The following is a 19056-nucleotide window of genomic DNA, read 5'->3' on the forward strand; positions in this document are numbered from 1 at the left end:
TGAGTTAAGTAAGTAGTATTGACTATTTTTTTTGTAGTATTTCACATCTTTAAAGTAGTCCTACTGGCTGAGGCTCCCTTAAGATATGGAGTCTTGTTAACCACATAATATATTGTTCACTATGAGTATAGCACTGTTAAGTTCGATTTTTTTCTGTATTTATCGTCTTGTTTCCTTTTCTTTAATATGAATATTGCAGAAAAAGACAAAAATTGATGTTCATAAGATGCACACCTTATTTAACTATAAGCATATAGAATAGATTATAACGAATATGAAAACTATCTAACTGTCTATCAATATAGATAAACCATCCTCATCCTAAAGTGATGCTTTATTTGATGAAATCATAATCAATAAATGTTTGACTACCTTTGAACTGAAAGACCAATAAAATGTTGGCATCATTTAGTGATAGGAGGCCGAAGTCGATACTATATTAATATATTTTTTCTTGGACTTTAAATAATGACGGATCGACACGTTCTCCCTGGTCAACACTGGTACGAAGGTGTTTTATTTTTTGGATACAGTCCACCAGACATTCTTGATGCTGTAAAACATTTTGAAGTTCGTGACGACGATGTTTTTATTGTAACTTATCCAAAAGCAGGTAAGACATTGATTTACAACTTATTTTTATTGCCTTGCATACACACAGTCAATAGTTAAAATACATCTTTTCTACTACAAACTATCCTGATATTTCCAGGGTTGTTAACTAATTCTGCCTGAAAATCTTTGTAAGACAAAAACTGCACTCAACTGACGTTGAACATTAAAGCAACCACAAGAAAGTTTGAAATTGCCGCTAAATATTATTAAATATAGCATATAAACGCATTTAATAAGACAACATGAATATGAAGTTAGAGCGTTGCTGTTTACGAGTGAACCTTAAACCAAGGGTATTAATGTGACACTGGCTATATTGAAAATTAGGTTGAAAATATGGTTTATTAATAACTTTTAATTGACTTTCAACTCATGTAAAAGGTTTGGTTGTGGGTACTCTTTATGAGGAAAACAGTTAATCGGAAAGTGTATGAGGCACCGATGACTGCGCATACTCTCATATCGATATCTTTTGTTTCTGTCTTTGTGTTAGGATTTTGTGTGTGCTTGTTTCGCATCTGATGATTCAAACATTTAATAACTGATTTTTAAATTTATTTTATCATGTTTATGTTGTGCTGTTGTTACACCATTTTTCATAACATATTTTTGTGTAAACGTCACAAGCTATGAGCCTTTAATTCCGTGATGGTCGTTGGTTGCCGTCTGCATTAATTCATTACGGGGTCTTTTATCATACGGAGTGGGTCTTACTCATTGCTGAAGGCCGAATGGTGCACTTTGATTGTTTATTTTTTTATCTAATGGATAATTGTATCATTGGCAATCACAACACTCTCCTTATTCTTATTTTCCGTTCCCTTAAAGCTTACTGGATAACATCATGATTTAAAATAATTGGCAGCTATGGAATATGTCAGAATATACGGCCACTAATAATTCAAATTGGCACAGTCACAATCATATCATGCATTCATCAACTACTGCGTCTTATCACTTACCGGCTGATGTTTACTTGTCACGAATTGCATATCTTTTAGAAGCACTTGAGATAAACCAAATTTTTGGTGGATTTTCGTAGGTTAGTTTAAGAGTTTTTTTGACTAGTGCCTATCTATTTGTGTTTTTTTTTACCGTTAGTGTTATTCCTTGTCCTTTTGCTTATGGTTTTATAAGTTGGTATATTCTTAGCTTGTGTAACGTCTTTCTATAGCAGTTGTGAAATAGATCCCTTCCGACTTTGGTGAGGTTCGTGTATTCTACTTGTTGTTACTCAGTCTATTGTCTTTTGGTATTTTTTGTTTTGTTTTGCCATATGAGTTTGAATGTCATTTTGGAATCGTTTTGCTCTCTTTTAAACTGTTTTGATTATTATCGTATTTCAATATTTATTGTTCGTCTGAAAGGTACAACATGGATGCAAGAAATAGTATGGTTAATTCTCAGTGATGGGGACTTTGAAAGAGCGTCGAAACAACAGGTTTACTTCCGGTCTCCTTTCTTAGAATTCAAAGATGATATTTTGAATGAAGTTGGACTAGATTTGGCGAATCCCATGCCATCGCCAAGAGTTATTAAAACGCATCTTCCAGTAAAACTTGCACCTACCCAACTATGTCAAAAAGAATGTAAGGTGAGAATATATTAAAATACTCTTTGATAATGAACATTTGCAGAATTAAAAGGACAAATACTATAGCTAACAGTTATCTATACTATCTATTGGTTTTCTACACATAGATGTACTAACTTGTTAACACTAAACAGCAAAGTATAACTTAGTGAACCAAAATCATGTTACAAGAGCGTTCGCATTTGTCGACATAAAATGTGTTTTATGTTTTGTTATTTCTATTTTTTGTCCCATCAGTTATTTGATAAGGACAAATTGAAAGTGTTAACGTTTGTTTATTATGATTATTTTTTGTGTATTGTAGCTTTAAAAAATCACAACGAGAAATTTTGGTTATTCAATTCAAAGTATGTAAAGAAAAATTTAGGAATAATAAGAACTTAAAAATTTATTGACCCATGCGAATTTCATATAATAGATATTTGCTTGGATTCTAGTAAAAAAGTATGAAAATTTTCATAACAAGTTATATATGTTTTTCAGGTGGTAGTTATGTTTCGGAATCCAAAAGATCTCTGTGTCTCATACTATCATTTCTACAGATCAAGCTCTTCTTTCGGAAATTTTAAGGGCACATGGACCGAATTCGTAGACATGTTTAAAGATGGGCATGGTAAGAGGTTTTCTTTCAATAACTATGTTTTGATGTATCATTGCCAGTATGTTTTTTTAAACAATCTTAGATGTATACTTTGATGAACCAATCCAAGAGACAAGGTAAGCTGTTTTCAATGCTTTGGTCAAGTATGACAACTCGTGCGATATATAAAAAAAACGCCTTGCAAAAACCGTTTTAACTAATTCGCAGTATTCATTTGATTATTTGTTGTGTCAACATACTTACTAGATATCATTTTTTTCATACACAACATTTTGTCAAGATTCAGTTCAAATCCAAAAAATTAAGTGTGAAACATCCTTTTGATTGAGAGTTATGGATTTTTTGTGTATCCATATGCTTATTCATTGTAATCAGTTAGATGGAGTACAGTGTATTATTTATACATATGCATAAGAAAAAAATGTGAAGACAACACTTTGCAACGTTCATGCGTCTGAAGCGTCTTCATCTGGAACGCCCAAGCAGCCATATATTTGAAAGCAAAGCCCATATAAGAACTTGAACCGTTGAGGAGCTATATGCTATTACAGGACCTACAATAATTAAAAAGTTGTGATTTAAATAAATCTTTGCTGCAGTCCCAAACACTAACATAATTAAATACGGAACTTGAAATTTGACGGACACTTGAAAATCAATGCTTATATATTTTTTTGTAGATTTATTGCGGGTAAAAGCGTTAATTATTTTGTATACGAAGCGGTAACTCCTATAAAACGTAAAAGAAGAATCGTGCAGATCATTAAACCAGTCATTTACAACTAACTTGTTAAATCGTCGATTCTTCAGTCTGTATGATATTTATAGATGAATTATATTTCTGAAATATGTGCTTTGTCCCTATTATTAATAGATCTTAATAGCGGTAACGTTTAGCAAGACTTTGAAACCAGAATATCAATTGCAGTAACATTGATTTTCGTTAAGGATAAAGGCTTACTAAGTTCGATCACAGAATGTATAGGTTGGTGATATTTGCGAGCTTTTCCCGTAGAAATCAATTTACTTATTTCTAAAATAAACATTAAATAGTAACACAGATTAGAAATTGTCTTTCATATTGCCTTCGTAATATTTTCCGTTTAAAACACTGGCTTCAATTGATGAAAAGATGAAATCGAATTAAGTGGACTAAAATCAGAGGAAAATGTTAAGACCTGAGTAATGATAAAACTTTAAAGTTAACCAAAGTTAAATGTCTACGTAGAGAAAATGAATAAAGCCAAACAAAAAAACAAGAGTAGTGAAGTGAAAAATATTTGACCAAATCTGAAGAAACAAAACAACGGTCATCACAATTCATTGCATATAGTGTAATATCAAAACTTATTTTTCCCCAATGTGCCAACAGTTACAGTTTGTAAAACAGCACAAACAATGCAACTCTTCAAACAAACAAACGAATATCAATAACTAGAAGGAATCAGAAACCAACGTGGGTTGAGCCTCAGTCACATTAGACTACGCTCACCGAGATCTAAAATCATGAAATTCAGATCATCGTCAGGTCGCGGTATGAGCGTTATACAAATGTAGAATTTCGTTGTTTTCACGATGCTACTACGTCCTCAAAACGCTGCTACAACGATCCCGCTACGATTGTATCACGTTCTCACCACACTTATTCTGCGACCTCACTACGATTATCACGATCGTACTACGATCATTACGTTCTCACTACGACCATACTACGATTTATCCAATTGCAATATTATCTTACCACGCTTCTACTGCGTCTATGGCACGCTCTTACCACAGCATACTACGATCGTACCACGTTCATACAGCGATCTTACTTCGCTCTCAGCAGTAAAGTCAGATTCGTGTTCCATATAAATACTCCTTCGAATTTCTCATTTATTCGTAGATCTCTAAGAAACAGCCATGACACCAAATTTAAATCTACCAGAACTCGTGGGCGCGGTAGGAGGGGGTATAGGTAGGGACAGAGGCAGAGGGGTCTCTGAAACTAACCCTGATCCAGTAGAAATGTCATATTGAACAATCCAAACTTAATCACAACATATTGCGGGTGCATCAAGATCATTGTAGTAAAAGGATCCAGTTTAAGGTGGGCATCTAATAGCAAATTGTTTGCCATATAATGCACTATATGCATGTGGAACGTTCCATGTCTTCTGAATTTCGTCTGCAATCGCCCTCCAATCATTTCAATCATGAACTCACTCCATCTCTATGACCTCGTCTTTGAGATTTTTTTTATCTGTGTTAATGATTGTAGAATCATTTCTATATGTACATGGGCTTGTGTTTCTTTGTTTCATTTTAAATTTGATGTTTCAAACAAAACCTGGAGAACTTTTATATATTTATGTGACAATTCCAGTGAGTATGACTAGAACTCGAAAAAGTCGTAGTATTTACGTAGTCCTGTCGAAAGAAGAGCGTGATGAGAACGGCATGAGCATGCAAGAATTGTTTCATGGTCTTCAACAACATGGTACAAAATGTATAAACGTGGTATAGAGGTTATATATAGAAGCATGGTTGGGTCGCGGTGAGAACGTCATGGTCGTATAGTGAGGTCGTTGTTACGTCGCTGTCAGATCGTAGCGCAGTCTCTCTGACTAGAATCCCGCTTTCGCTACGATCTCGCTACTACAGTATGGTATAGCGACCTTTGTGCTCTAACAACGACTTTACTGCGCTCTCTCTATGCTCCTTCTACGACCTGATTTGTCCACGACCACACCACATGTTCAAAGTTTGTCACGCTCATCAAGATCATGATTACCTTTCACATAAAATATCGTGACGGATCAGCAATACGTTGTGATTCAGATTGGATTGGTTGAGTCGACACCTCTACTGGGTCGGGATTCGTATCAGAGGCCCTCTGATCCATCTTCTACACCTCCCACCACGCCTACCAGTTCTGGTAGATGTTGGTGGCATGACCGTGTTGTTTTCAAGAATTCTACGTATGAATGACAATTAGAAGGAATGGAACAGTATTTATATGGAACATGATGTTGACGTATTTGCTGAGCGTGTAGTAACATCGCGGTATGAACGTGGTAAGAGCGTGCTATTATTACAGAAGAAGCGTCGGATGTTCGTGTTGCAATCGGAAAAATCGTGGTATGGTCGTAGTGAGGACGTGATGAGCGTAGTAAGATCGTAATAATCGTAGTGAATTCACAGAACGTGGTATAATCGTAGCGGCTTCGTTGTAGCAGCGTATTGAGGACGTAGTAGCAACGTGAAAATATGCGGGTATGCTCAAGTATTAGGTGAGGAACAGATCGAATTGATAGAACTGCATAAAAGTAATGAAGGTGCAAGCACGCTTTAAATGAAGCAGCCATTGCTTTATCTAAATGTGCACTATATGTTTTTGGTAAATATATGTTAAAAATAATAATTGCTTTGATCTTGGATATTAACTCTATAGAAGTGAATTTCCTCAAGCATGGACAACAGTTTTCTGAGAAACTCAAACAGTTAAAATAGGTTCTTGTATAAAACAACAAGAAACAAATACAACAAAGTAAAAAACGATAAATATTCGAGCACATATGAACAATGTTTGGTTGCCTTAATCGAATCCTAGAGAACGTTGTTCAAGGGTAAGACATAAACATTGATCTAGATGGGCGGCTCATATATTTCATATATGAAATTAAAAAACAAAATAAAACTATTGAGCTTATTCTTAATGAAAACAGAACTTCAAACATGTTATTCTTATTTCAGATTACAGGGTAGACATTAACTATTCAAAATTAAAGACATGAATTTATTGGTTATTCAACTTTAATTCAAGATTTCATATCTCTTCTTATTTATTTGCATGTAATAACATGTGTGCTTTTGTATTTCAGTTGATCATGGATCATGGTTTGATTTTACACGTAGCTGGTGGAACATGCGACACCATGATAATGTGTATATTGTATTCTATGAGGATATGAAAAGGGTAAGTTTAAAAAACGAATGCTTGTGCATGGGTGATGAAATCCTTTTCGGCTCAATTTGAAATTAGAAAGAAGTGCAAAGACACTACAACAAGGTTTGACTCATTCGACTCGATCAATCAAACCAGCGCATCGGCATCAAGAAAACTAAGAGACTTGCATCCGCTTTAATTTTTGTTTTTATAAACTAAGGCGGCGTATCTGAAAAAATAACATTAAAACGAAGGCAAAAATAAAGACAAGCAAACAGAATATATGTTGTGCAAGTCTGCTCAATGATTATTTAGAAACAGTCGATTTAAATAATTAAATGATCACAATTTGTGAAACTTACATCATTGGAATATGTTTAAAACTAAATACTACTTATAATATGTAAAGCATTTCGCCATATTAAAATCAGATTTAAAACTTTCTAGAGAGTTATTATTTAGATTCTCAAAAATGTCGATAAACATCAATATCACAACAAGAGTTTAGTTTAAGGGTGACATTCAGTCGCTATTGGTATATCAGAGCTATAAAGAAATTTGTTGTAATTACATTAACTTCAAAAAAAATCTTGTTGAAAGTTGAAAGCTGAAATAGACTTTTCGACTTCCCAACCAACTTATGGTGGGAAAGTGATCCAACATTCAAGTTATATCATCTGATAAGATATAGGAAGACGTGGTGTGAGTGCCAATGAGACTAATCTCCATCCAAGTCACAATTTATAAATTTAACTTAACCATTAAAGGTCAATGAACGGCCTTCAACACGGAGCCTTGGCTCACACCGAACAAAAAGCTATAAAGGGCCCCAACATTACTAGTGTAAAACCATTCAAACTTGAAAAACCAACGGTCTAAATGTTAGTATGGTGCCCATATCGCAACTAAAAATGAGTGTCAAGAAAATAGAAAATATTTATAAACTTGTATCTCAATCATAAATGTGGATGTGTGTTTCTTTTTCAGAACCTAAAAAAAGAAATAGTGAAAATTTGCGATTTTCTTGGAAAACAACTCGACGACAAAACTTTAGAACGCATCAGTGATAATTGCTCCTTTGAGAGCATGCGTAATAATCCAATGACCAATCATTTAGATGTTTACTCGATTGATAGCAAAATATCGCCATTACTACGGAAAGGTATGTGTACGAATGAAATCTTAAATCTGTAATTTCATCATTACTACCTAACAGCACAACCAACTTTACGGCTCAAATTTACACAAAGGAACTTACTTTAAAATAAATCAAATTTAAACGGCAATAACTGTTATTTCCTAGATTTAGATAATACGGTCTTTAATGTGAAACTTAACTCTAAAATTTACGACAAAAGGGACGATTTTTCGTTCCCTATTGTTAATTTCCCATTTTTAGATGGTGATGTTCCTTTGGCACCATCTTACGGTGTTATAATTTCACAGCTCGTTCGCTATGCCCGTGTCTGCATGTTATGACGTTTTTGATTTTTTATTAACGAACGTAATCTATGCATCACTGGTAAATTATTAAATTGTGTCTCCGTAAATTACTTAAAACCTTTAACATTTTTTTCCATAGATATAAATATTTGATTTTGAAGTTTAGTTATACCTGTAGAAAACTTATTTCTAACTGGATAGCACACCCTCACTTTTAAGGAAATGCTGTTAACCAAGCCCGATAATTTAGAAAAGGTCCTTGTAAACTTGTCAATCCTTTAAATTAACTTATTCTAAAAGGTTACCAATTCAACACTGTAATAAGATCATTTAATATTGTTTTTATTGGTATAAATATTGACTTTCTTATCAGTATATTTAAAGCAAACTTATAAAATGTTACTTGTATGTTACATACATGTTTACATTCATGGATCTACAATCTGTCGATACCTGTGTCTCGGCATTGCAGAAGATGATGTTTTCTTTGACTGTTTATGACGTCTTTGCATGAAATCAATTGGATGTTGGTGTACGGATTGATAATTTAGTCTTTGATGCAATGCATGGTTTGTTCTTAGTTGTCAGAGGCTTTGAACTAGCTATCAGCTAACTGCGAGTACTCTCATATATGTATCTAGTGTCTTTTTGTTTTTGAGATGTAAAAGTACCCGTCAACGTCCACTTGACGTATTTTTATCCATCTGATGAGTTAAGCCTTTTTCAACGGATTTTTATAGTTCGTTCTTATTTTGTACTGTTATACCACTGTGCCAGGTTAGGGGGAGGGTTGGGATCCCGCTAACATGTTTAAACCCACCAAACTATGTATGTATGTGCCTTTCTCAAGTCAGGAGCCTGTAATTCAGTGGTTGTCGTTTGTTTATGTGTTACATATTTGTTTTTCATTCATTTATTGTACATAAATTAGGCCGTTAGTTTTCTTGTTTGAATTGTTATACATTGTCGATGAGGGGCCTTTTATAGCTGACTATACGATATCGCTTTGTTCATTGTTGAAGGCCGTACGGTGACCTATAGTTGTTAATTTCTGTGTCATTTAGTGGTCTCTTGTGGAGAGTTGTCTCATTGGCAATCATACCACATTTTCTTTTTTTTTTATATTTGTTAAGGCTTGAAGAATTGCTTAACCACCTTTCGATTCAGTATCTCAGAGATACAGGTTTAAATGATGCTGTAAGTAAATACTAAAAGGAACAAAGCTTGGGTGCGTACATGGTTATATGAGTGAATTTGGCTTTAATAAATAGTCCGTCACGTTTTTCTGATATAACTTTAGTGACGATATGTAATAACGGCGCTGTAACCCCACTGTAACTCAACTCAGAGATCTATACTAAGGAATTAAAATTATTGTTTAGTGTTTAATTTACATTATAGTTGACAAATATGATTTATCTAAATTTTTGAAAAAGAAAACATTGAAAAAAAATAGTTGCTGGATAAAATGGTATACAATGCAATCTAGTAATTAAACATGATAAGACTGAGTGCGTACAAACATTCGCCATTTGTTGGTCAGAACCTGTAGATTCTTGTAGTAAGATTGATCTGCTAATATTTATATATTGCGACAATGAGGTTCGTTTAACGCATTGAATATAAATACAGTGGTATAAAAACACAAAACCTTCAATTCTGAGGAAGATTGTGATTTGTTGATTTTCTTTTCAGGTACTGTTGGCGACTGGAAGAACCATTTTACAGTACAACAAAATGAAGACTTTGATAAATTTTATCAATCGCGCATGGACGAGTTCAATATCCCATTCCAGTATGAGCTTTGAAATGCATCGCACAATGCATGGTGTTCTTTCCAAATAATAGGATTATTAGAAGTTAAAATAAACCAAGAGTTTTAGAGCATCTTTTTTTAATTGTTTTTTTTTAACAAGCGTTGTCAGTTTTGGTAACTGCTTTATTTCGTCCGTCTGAAACAAATAGAGGCATCAAATTATACATCATCCTTAGTTTAAACGATTTACTGCAACATTATTTGAACTATGCAAACATTTTGAAGGAGTTCGCCTCCGTTTAAGTAATATTTGAATGATTTATTCTCAAGTTCTCATGCTTGAAATCAAATGATCCAGACAATGCTATTGATAATGTAAAATATATTGATAATGTAAAATATCAACTGCTTGACAAAATATGAAGGCTTTTTGATCTCGTTCGCTACGCTCACTCGACAAAAAGCTTCATATTATGTCTCGCAGCTGATATTTTACGATATCAACATGCAGATAACCTGATAATCGGTACTTATTTTGTTATTTCTACGAAGATATTTGACCTCAGTGTATAATAAATGAAATAAATGAAACTAGAAGTCGTTTTCAATATCATGTACGCTTTACATTTTTAAAAGGCAAACTATTAAAAAATAAAACGACTTTTTTAACTGTTAATGACGTCTTTACACAAAATCCATTTGATGTTTAAGTGAACTGGTTTCTATTTAAGTCTTAGATGACTTTTTTTGCATTAGTTGTTACATTGATTTGGCTAAGAACAATAACGGTCAGTAAATGCATGTACTCTCTGATCTGTACCTAACGTCTTTTTAAAGGGGATGTATAAGTACCCTGCCACGTCTACTCTGTGTTTGTTGGATGCATTCCTGCTTTATATTCATCTGATTTCTTATATTTTACTGCTATACCACTGTCCTATGTTATAGTAAGGCTGTCGACTTCAAATTAGATTAACCCAGTCACACTCTGTATGTGACTATCAGGAATCTTTTCATCTGACTATGCGGTATGGGTTTTACTTATTGTAGAAAGCCATACGATGACGTATAGTTATCAATTTCTACTTTATTTGGTCTAATGTGGAAAGTTGTCTCAAAAGCAATCATTCTACATTTGCTTATAACTATATAATAAATATGTCTGATTAGTAGTGTTCGATATGAAATCAGAAGCTTTGGTATGATTGCCAATGAGACAGCTATCCACCAAGTTTCAAATAAAGTGGATGTTACACTAGCAGATATAGACAACTGTACGGTCTTCAACAATAAAAAAACCAAAACCAATACTTGTTTGATTCCTCTTTATTCATTTTCGGGATTTTTTTATGAATAAATGAAAATTATACACTAAGTCTTACATTGTGCATTGTATTCAGTACCTTGATGTCACACTATTATGTTGTCGGAAAAGCACTTTTAGTAAATATTAGTAAATATCTATTCGGGTTGACAGGCCCTTTTTTACATTATTATTCATAAAAATGTATTCAACAACCATTAGTATGTATCAATCATCTTCATGCTAAATCGACGTCAGATGTCGACTAGTAAGTTCTGTTGAAATATGCATGGTGCTGTACATCCAGATGCAAATATATCATGTACATGTGTATTTTAATAGAGAACTGTTTTTATAATGTAATATGATTATACAGAAGCGGATCCATACATTTTTAAAAGGGGGGGGTGTCCAACTATATGTCCCCATTCAAATGCATTCATTGGCCAAAAAAGGGGGATTCCAACCCCCGGACCCCCCCCCCCCCCCCCCTTTGGGATCCGCCAATGTTATACATCAGTAGATAACACAAAAATTACGATTTTTTACATAATACATGTAGTAAATCTGGAAATATTCCACATGAAGACAACTCACGATTCAAACCTTTATTTATTCAGAGTCGTCAAAAGCCGACAAGTTTTATGCTGTGTGGACATGATGAAGAAGAGGAAAGCATAGATTTCAAAGCTTATTGAGGTTGATTTTTTTTGTACTCACGTTCAAACTTAAAATAACTTCCCTTTCAGTATTTTAACAAGCGCGTGACGACTCAATTTTACACAGAAAACAATTTACGAATGTTGAGGCACATGTAAGTTTGTGAATGATTATAATGATACTGACGCGTGGTAGATAGTATGATTAGATGATAGACATGTCGAAAGAGAGAGAAACTGATAAAGAGCTTCAATGACTCAGAAATACTGTGGCGGACTATAGTGGAATGTTGTAGGAGATGAGTCTGCAGTGCGACTGATAAAACAGAAAATAGTTTGGAATACAAATTTGAAAAAAAGGTAAACAGGTAAGCTATATATGTTTGCATTTTTAACGTTCATCTTCTGAGATTTAATTGATATTAGTACGACATTCGTTCTTTAGATACTGCATGATGTCAGCTGGTTTGTTTCATTATTTTTTCGAATGAGATCTAAATATATTTTATAAATTACTGTTAATTGGTTTACATTATTTATTCATCATTTTATATATATATATCGTATACTTAAGTTTTAAGTAGGTTTCCATTTGTTTATTTGTTTGCTTTGAATTTGATTGTATTTCTTTGTCATGTTTGCTGCATTCCATCGTCACTTCTAATCACTCATACTTTATCGTCAAGTTCTTAAGTGCAGTCTTGCAAATTAAATGATTAAGATATAAATAACATTTTGCTGCACACTTCTGCCTATAAAACAGTAAACAGCAGGGTTCTTGAAAATTTCCGTATATCAAAATAAACCTGATTGTCTGTCCATCAATGTTATTTAAACCATCTGTCTGCATACACCTGACAGGAACCACGTGCCGAAGGGTTATCTATATTCCTAACACAAGTAATTATCAGAATTAGAGTTGGCTTTGATATAGATGTTGTATAGATAATTATCCAGGTAAATTGTAAATAGTTCTTCTGTTATAATTACTTATATGTAATTAAACTCTGCAATGGTATATGTCAAACTGAATGGTATACGTATCTTCCTATCATTTATATACAGCATCTTCTAGTTGTGGGAGAGGGGTCCGTTATACTTATTACTATCTTCTTTTTTTTATAGAAAATTTACATTTTTTACAAATAGTAAATCAATTGCTTGCTATCTAGACTTGAAACTAAGGCATTAAATGAATCATCTATGGGTTCTATGATGCTTGGTCAAGTGAATATTGGACTAAAAATTCAAGACACCAAGTATGACAAATAGAAATTCTTTTAAATCCACCTTTATAAAGAGTAGTTTATAAATTACTCCAAATATAACAGACCTTAGTAACAGACAAACGATGTAACTACTAACGAGCAAATGCCAATGTACTATTTTAAAAAATAAGTAATACATATTGTCGACCATAGTGTGAAACATCCCTAATAAAAATATTTACCCGATAACTCAAGTATAATAAATATGATAATTATAAAACAGCTTCTAGGTTTGTTTTCTTCATCAATAATATCAAATAATGTAAGAAAAAGGTATGTTAATATGTTACCTGGAAAACGACATCTAATTGTCGAAACCACAATTCGTCCTCTTTTCGTCAATTGTGACATCAACAAAGAGACTCTTCATCGAACTTGTAATTTACCTGAGTTTCACGACTGTGCTACTAATAAAGCAGGATCTGCTTAATAAACCTTTCAGAAGCACCTGGTATCCATAGGTTTGGTGTTGGTTTTTTTTTTGTTACTTAGTCCTTATATTGATATATAATGACTTGTTAACTTGCACGTCTTTTTGTCGTCTGTCGGGTTTTTGGCATGCCGTGGTCAGTTTTTCTTGACTTAATAGTTTTGTGTGGCTCAGGGTATCGTCCTACTTTTTTTAAGCAGGCAAATAAAAGACTGACATGGTCAAATCCAATCTTTACCTTCATACCCCGCTTCATACACATTTCGGATAAAATTAGTGAAAGCAGCCTTCTCCCCTGCGAAAGAGTTAAACCGTCATAGCGGGCGAGACAAACAATTCATCAAGATAGTGTATACGGGGAAAAATATACGATATTTGAGAGCTAGAAAAAAATACCAACTGAAATGAAAATCTGAAATAAGCTGTCAAAATACACGCTCTTCGATGTGATCAATCTAGTGCAAATGATGACATGAAATAGTACTCAAAAGAAGCAAATAAGAAAATACATATCGGAATTCTGAATACGTCATGGATTTTACTTGCCTTTGAGATAGAAATTTTTTAGTGTTTTTTATAATTTATCTTATATTCGTGTAATCTACACACAATAGTAATGTGGTTAAATGTGAATTCATCTGGTACACGGAAGGTGCGTTATATAATCAGTTGATGCCTATCACAATTTGCATGTTGTGTATAAATGATATGCCTCACATCCAAGCAGAAAACAAGGGTTGAGCAAAACCAGCACGATAACTGTGAAATTTCCACTCCATCTGTGGCTACAGAACGGACATTTGATGTTCTGAGAGTGGTTTGGTACAGGAGGATTTTAAAAATGAATACAAATTGGTTTGATGCTTAAAACAGGATGAAAAATGAAGAATCTGCCACAAAAAGTGTACAGAGGAGTAATTGTGTACAAAAGTGAAAAATATTTTTTTCGTACTGCAAAACTTAATACTTAATCTGTCAAGGAATCTTACTGTTCTAGTTTATGCACAATTCGAACTAACCCTAGTAAATTACAAAAACATGTGAAAAATATATGGCTAGAATGGGACAAACTGAATGGTAGCATAACGGCTCATAGAAACAAAATCCTTGTAAAAAAAAATAACACAAAAACGTGGTTGAATAATGAATCGTTTATTGGTTCTATCAGCTATCCTATGCTTAGCATTACTGTGTTAGTTTTTGCGTTTGTAACCAGATCAATATTTTTTTTTAAATTATTCTGAGAATTTGTGTTAAAACTGCTCCGTTAAGTCGTATTGACTTTGCATTTTCAGAAACAATAGGCTTTATCTTTAACCTCATTGATATTGCAATGTTTACAAACCCTATGATTCTATATTTAATTCTTTGATATTTATGTTGATATCTGAGAAAACTGTCAAAACTCGCATTTTTACTATTGAGAGAATTTGAGAAAAAAATTGTCCATTTTTTTGTTCCATTTTTCATGTTTTCATCGTGTGATTTTTATTTTTTTTCTACAAATTTTGGTAGCTATATTCAAGTTCTTTTATAATTAATGTTTATTAAGATCTTCCATCGTTTACATTTGTTCTCCAGCACTTTAATTCTGTCTGTATACTAGTACTTAAATATGACCATGCTACAATTCAGAGCGTAGGTTTTACATACAGGAAAGTCTTTTTAAAAATCAAATGTTATTTTAAATATCTATCTTATCCTTTACTGTTGTAGCCTATGCAGTTTTCCTTTTCGGTTTATGAAATTAAACGTAGGTAAATTGTCTGCCATACGATTCTACGATGCTGTAACTAAACAAGCCAGTTGTGCAACTTGAATCAACCCGTCGATCCCCCAATGTTGCCATCTTATGACAAATGTAAACTGTTAAGAATCTCTGTGTAAATCCATCAATAAGTAATTGATAACGAAGGTCTATGTTCTCTCGGCATTCAACCTACATTGTGTTTACAACAGATGTAGGAAAATAAGCCAAAACACTTCATTCGATTATGTAATACTGTAACATAAAGAAAGAATTTAAAGATAATGGTATCTTTGTTTCAATTGATCACCTCTCAATACCGTGTGTGCTAGTTACCTCAAAAAGTTATTCTTAGCGAAAAGTTTACATTCAGTGTGCGACTGTATTTTTGTATAGAAATATATACAGAACTCGACATAGTCACACATCTTATAAAGTAGTCAGTAATTACTTTCACATAGTGAGAGTGTCATCTAAGATTTAGTGCAGATGATAATTTGGAAATCCGCAAACCAATTAATTTTTATAGATAGAAAGAAAAATAGTATCTAAAATTTTGGAGACAATTTATTGCGTTTTTTTTAGTGGATACATTTTAACGACAAACAAATATTTTGAAGAAAGTTAATCTTATTCCATGCTCCAACTAGTTAAAAAAAAATAGACTAATAAATGGAGAACATATTTAAGCGGTTAGTAAATTAGATGTTTATTTCTTCGTAGCAAATCCTAGCTGATTTAGGATTTACTTTCTTGTTTATCAAAAAGTAATTGACATTTAGCCCTTAAAACACAAACACATTGCATTGTTGCTAAGTATACATAATTGCGAAAGGACATAAACTTACTGACACATTAGTGTTCAAAAGGGAATATATATGATGGATTCAAGTCTATGTATACAAATGAAAAAAGTTTTTACTTTGTTATGTTGTTCCTGTGTACAGCCCTCTTTGATAACTATTATATAGTTTATAACGTATGAGAACTATACCTCAGTCAAAATACTATGTTATGCTCTTTTTCAATAATGAAAAATACAAATCGAAATAATTTAAGAAAAATAACATTTTTCTGAACTTTTGCATGATACGTGTCTTCTTTTTTTTGTTGATTAGCCGGTGTATTCTATTTATTTTTTTATGTTGGATTATTGTCTTATTGACTTACATCTCACATTCCCTTCAGTATTCTTATATCAGCACGTGCATTTTCCGTTTATAAAATTTTCAAACATTTATGCTGCTTTATGTTGTGCTGACATTTTAATGTTATATTTCACATGGCCATAAAATAGGGAGGTTTGTCATGCCACAAAATCAGGTTCAACCCACTATTTTTTTCTTTAAACATGTTCTGTACCAAGTCAGGAATATGGCCATTATTATACTATATTTTGTTTCTGTGTGTGTTACATTTTAACGTTGTATTTCCGTTGTGTCGTTTGTTTTCTCTTATTTTTGAGTGTGAATTCACATTACTATAAGACGTGTCACGGTACTTATCTATCCCAAATTCATGTTTTTCGTTTTTATGTTATATTTGTTATTCTCGTAGGATTTTGTCTAATGCTTAGTCCGTTTCTATGTGTGTTACATTTTAATGTTGTGTCGTTGTTCCCCTCTTGTATTTGATGCGTTTCCCTCGGTTTTAGTTTGTTACCCCGATTTTGTTTTTTGTCCATGGATTTATGAGTTTTGAACAGCGGTATACTACTGTTGCCTTTATTTAGGTATATTTAATGTGAAATTTCAATAAGAACTGAAATCATTCAAGCACAAACAATGCAATTCTGCACTTAAAAGTTTTGAGACGGTTCATCGATGATACACGAACAGTTTAAGATAAATATATTCATGGTAAAACACAGACTTTATGGAATAAACGGCTATCGTATTGACGATTTTAGAAAGCAAAAGACATATATTTCTACTGGCTATCCATATGCCGCATAAATGTTCAGGGGTTTGGACAACGATTACACGTAGGCCACGACAATATTAACATACAAATTGAAATGGCACTGCCAAACAGATTATTCATTTCACAAATCAAGATTGCACCTGCAAATTTCGAAAAGATACTTTTAACGTACCATTCATGAGGAATCCAAAACTTTCTAGCATATAGGCAATAATGCTAAGACGAAGAAATACACATCTAATTGACATCCAGTGTTTATTCAATAACATTTATCAAATGTCATATCTTTGCATTTTTGTTACAGAATGGTGTTTGGTACATCTATTGCATACAAAGGACAAAGATATAAAAAGTTAAAGGCAGAATGTCTTAGAGGCAGTAAACTTTTTACAGACCCCGAATTCCCTCCACAATCTAGGTCATTGTATTTCAGTAGACATGCTCCAGCAGACATTGTATGGAAAAGACCACAAGTAAGCATGTTCACTTCAGTGAGACTTTGAGACTTTAATCAATAAACGTAGGCAATAATTGTTAATGCGTATCAATTGCATTCCGAAAATCCACATAAAATAAAATCGAGAAGGGAAACGGTGAATTTGTCAAAGAGACAACAACCAGACACCAAAGAGCTGAAAGCAGCACAAGTTCACCAAAACCCTACATATGATAATATTAAGTTCACTTATCATTAGTTCAAATTCAATCAAAGATACAAAGCTATAGAGATATAGGGTGCTCATATTCGCCGGGGACACAATTTCGCCGTTTTATGATTTTAAGGTGTAAAAACTCCAAAGGATGGCTGAAATGGAAGAAATATGCCGAGACTTTCCATTTTTATGTAGCAAAACAAAATCCCCACTCATAAACAGACATATATTTCACAGTTAAACCAAACTTCAAAGTTTGCGTTATTGACACTGCTATAAAAACCTCATGACCGACGTTTTCTGAATTGTAAACACTTTAAAAACTATCTTTTCGAAGAATAAATGTACAGCTTTAGGACTTTTTGACTGTCACTCTCGTTTACGGATACAATTAGTATATTTGTGATAATCAAAACCCACCCCTTCTTCCTCGCTGTTGGCTCATCTTTGATTGTAATTAATTAATAGACGAGCAACAATGCGGTAACAAAATTGTAACATAAAATCCTTTTCTTCTGCCTTTTTGTCTATCTTCTTCTGGTCACAGTGTTATCTTCCCTTTGTTGGCGTGTTGTTTTCATTGACCCATTGGTAATTGATTACTTTTGTTTGTTATAAACATTTTAATTGTTGGACCAAACCAACTAGATGCCTAACCAAACTCAGGAGCCATTTATTTCAGGTATAATCGCTGGTTGAAGACTCGACGCCATAGCTATTTTGTCAGTGGTGAAACCGTTTGTTTGTGTTATCGATTTAACTGTTTCACTTTTGTCATGTCAGTATAGTCATAGGCAATCAAGCAACATGTCCTTACATTAATGTTTTCGATTTTTTTTTCAAATTTTATATTAGAGTAAGATGTTTATACAAGGTCTTGAGAGATGACAATCTTAGATAAAACTGTTGATAAAATATGACATTTTCAATTAGTCGATTCATTTATTCTTTGGCTTACCGACTATATATTGTTCTGTGCCTTGCATATGTTTTTTATTTATCATATTTGTCGTAAATCAGGTATCTTATCATCTTATCATTCCAGTGTTTCATTGCTGCATGCAAAATTTCAAGTCAAATTTATGAGATCCCTTATTTACGTGTTTTAACCTAGAAACAGCTAAGTTAACGGA

At 33.1% G+C, this 19056-nt stretch overlaps 2 protein-coding genes across 3 annotated transcripts in view; both read left to right on the top strand.

Annotated features, from left to right (window-relative positions):
- Window positions 1-297: 297 nt before the first annotated feature.
- LOC134709692 (sulfotransferase 1C4-like) lies at window positions 298-10290 on the top strand. The gene is made up of 6 exons (XM_063569842.1): window positions 298-613; window positions 1983-2209; window positions 2693-2822; window positions 6677-6771; window positions 7729-7903; window positions 9880-10290. The coding sequence occupies exons 1-6, from the start codon at window positions 469-471 to the stop codon at window positions 9990-9992; spliced, it is 885 nt and encodes a 294-aa protein (XP_063425912.1). The 5' UTR covers window positions 298-468; the 3' UTR covers window positions 9993-10290.
- Window positions 10291-11916: 1626 nt separating this feature from the next.
- The window catches only part of LOC134712312 (calpain-5-like), a 30889-nt gene continuing 23749 nt past the window's right edge, over window positions 11917-19056 (top strand). Inside the window, exons 1-2 of one of the 2 annotated variants that reach the window (XM_063573738.1) lie at window positions 11917-12259; window positions 17573-17743. In XM_063573738.1, the coding sequence (XP_063429808.1) occupies window positions 17576-17743 (168 nt within the window). In that variant the 5' untranslated portion in view covers window positions 11917-12259; window positions 17573-17575. Of the gene's footprint in view, window positions 12260-12744; window positions 12860-17572; window positions 17744-19056 lie in introns of those variants that run through there. The other variant, XM_063573739.1, reaches the window with a different exon arrangement.

This window comes from Mytilus trossulus, chromosome 3 (genome assembly GCF_036588685.1).
Source record: "Mytilus trossulus isolate FHL-02 chromosome 3, PNRI_Mtr1.1.1.hap1, whole genome shotgun sequence".
In the NCBI taxonomy this organism is placed as follows: Eukaryota; Metazoa; Mollusca; class Bivalvia; order Mytilida; family Mytilidae; genus Mytilus; species Mytilus trossulus.

Coding starts and splice junctions, on each gene's coding strand:
- LOC134709692 (XM_063569842.1), top strand. CDS start 469: ATGACGGATCGACACGTTCTCCCTGGTCAACACTGGTACGAAGGTGTT. Junction 6,772..7,728: donor TCTATGAGGATATGAAAAGG/GTAAGTTTAAAA, acceptor TTTCTTTTTCAG/AACCTAAAAAAAGAAATAGT. Junction 7,904..9,879: donor ATCGCCATTACTACGGAAAG/GTATGTGTACGA, acceptor TTTTCTTTTCAG/GTACTGTTGGCGACTGGAAG.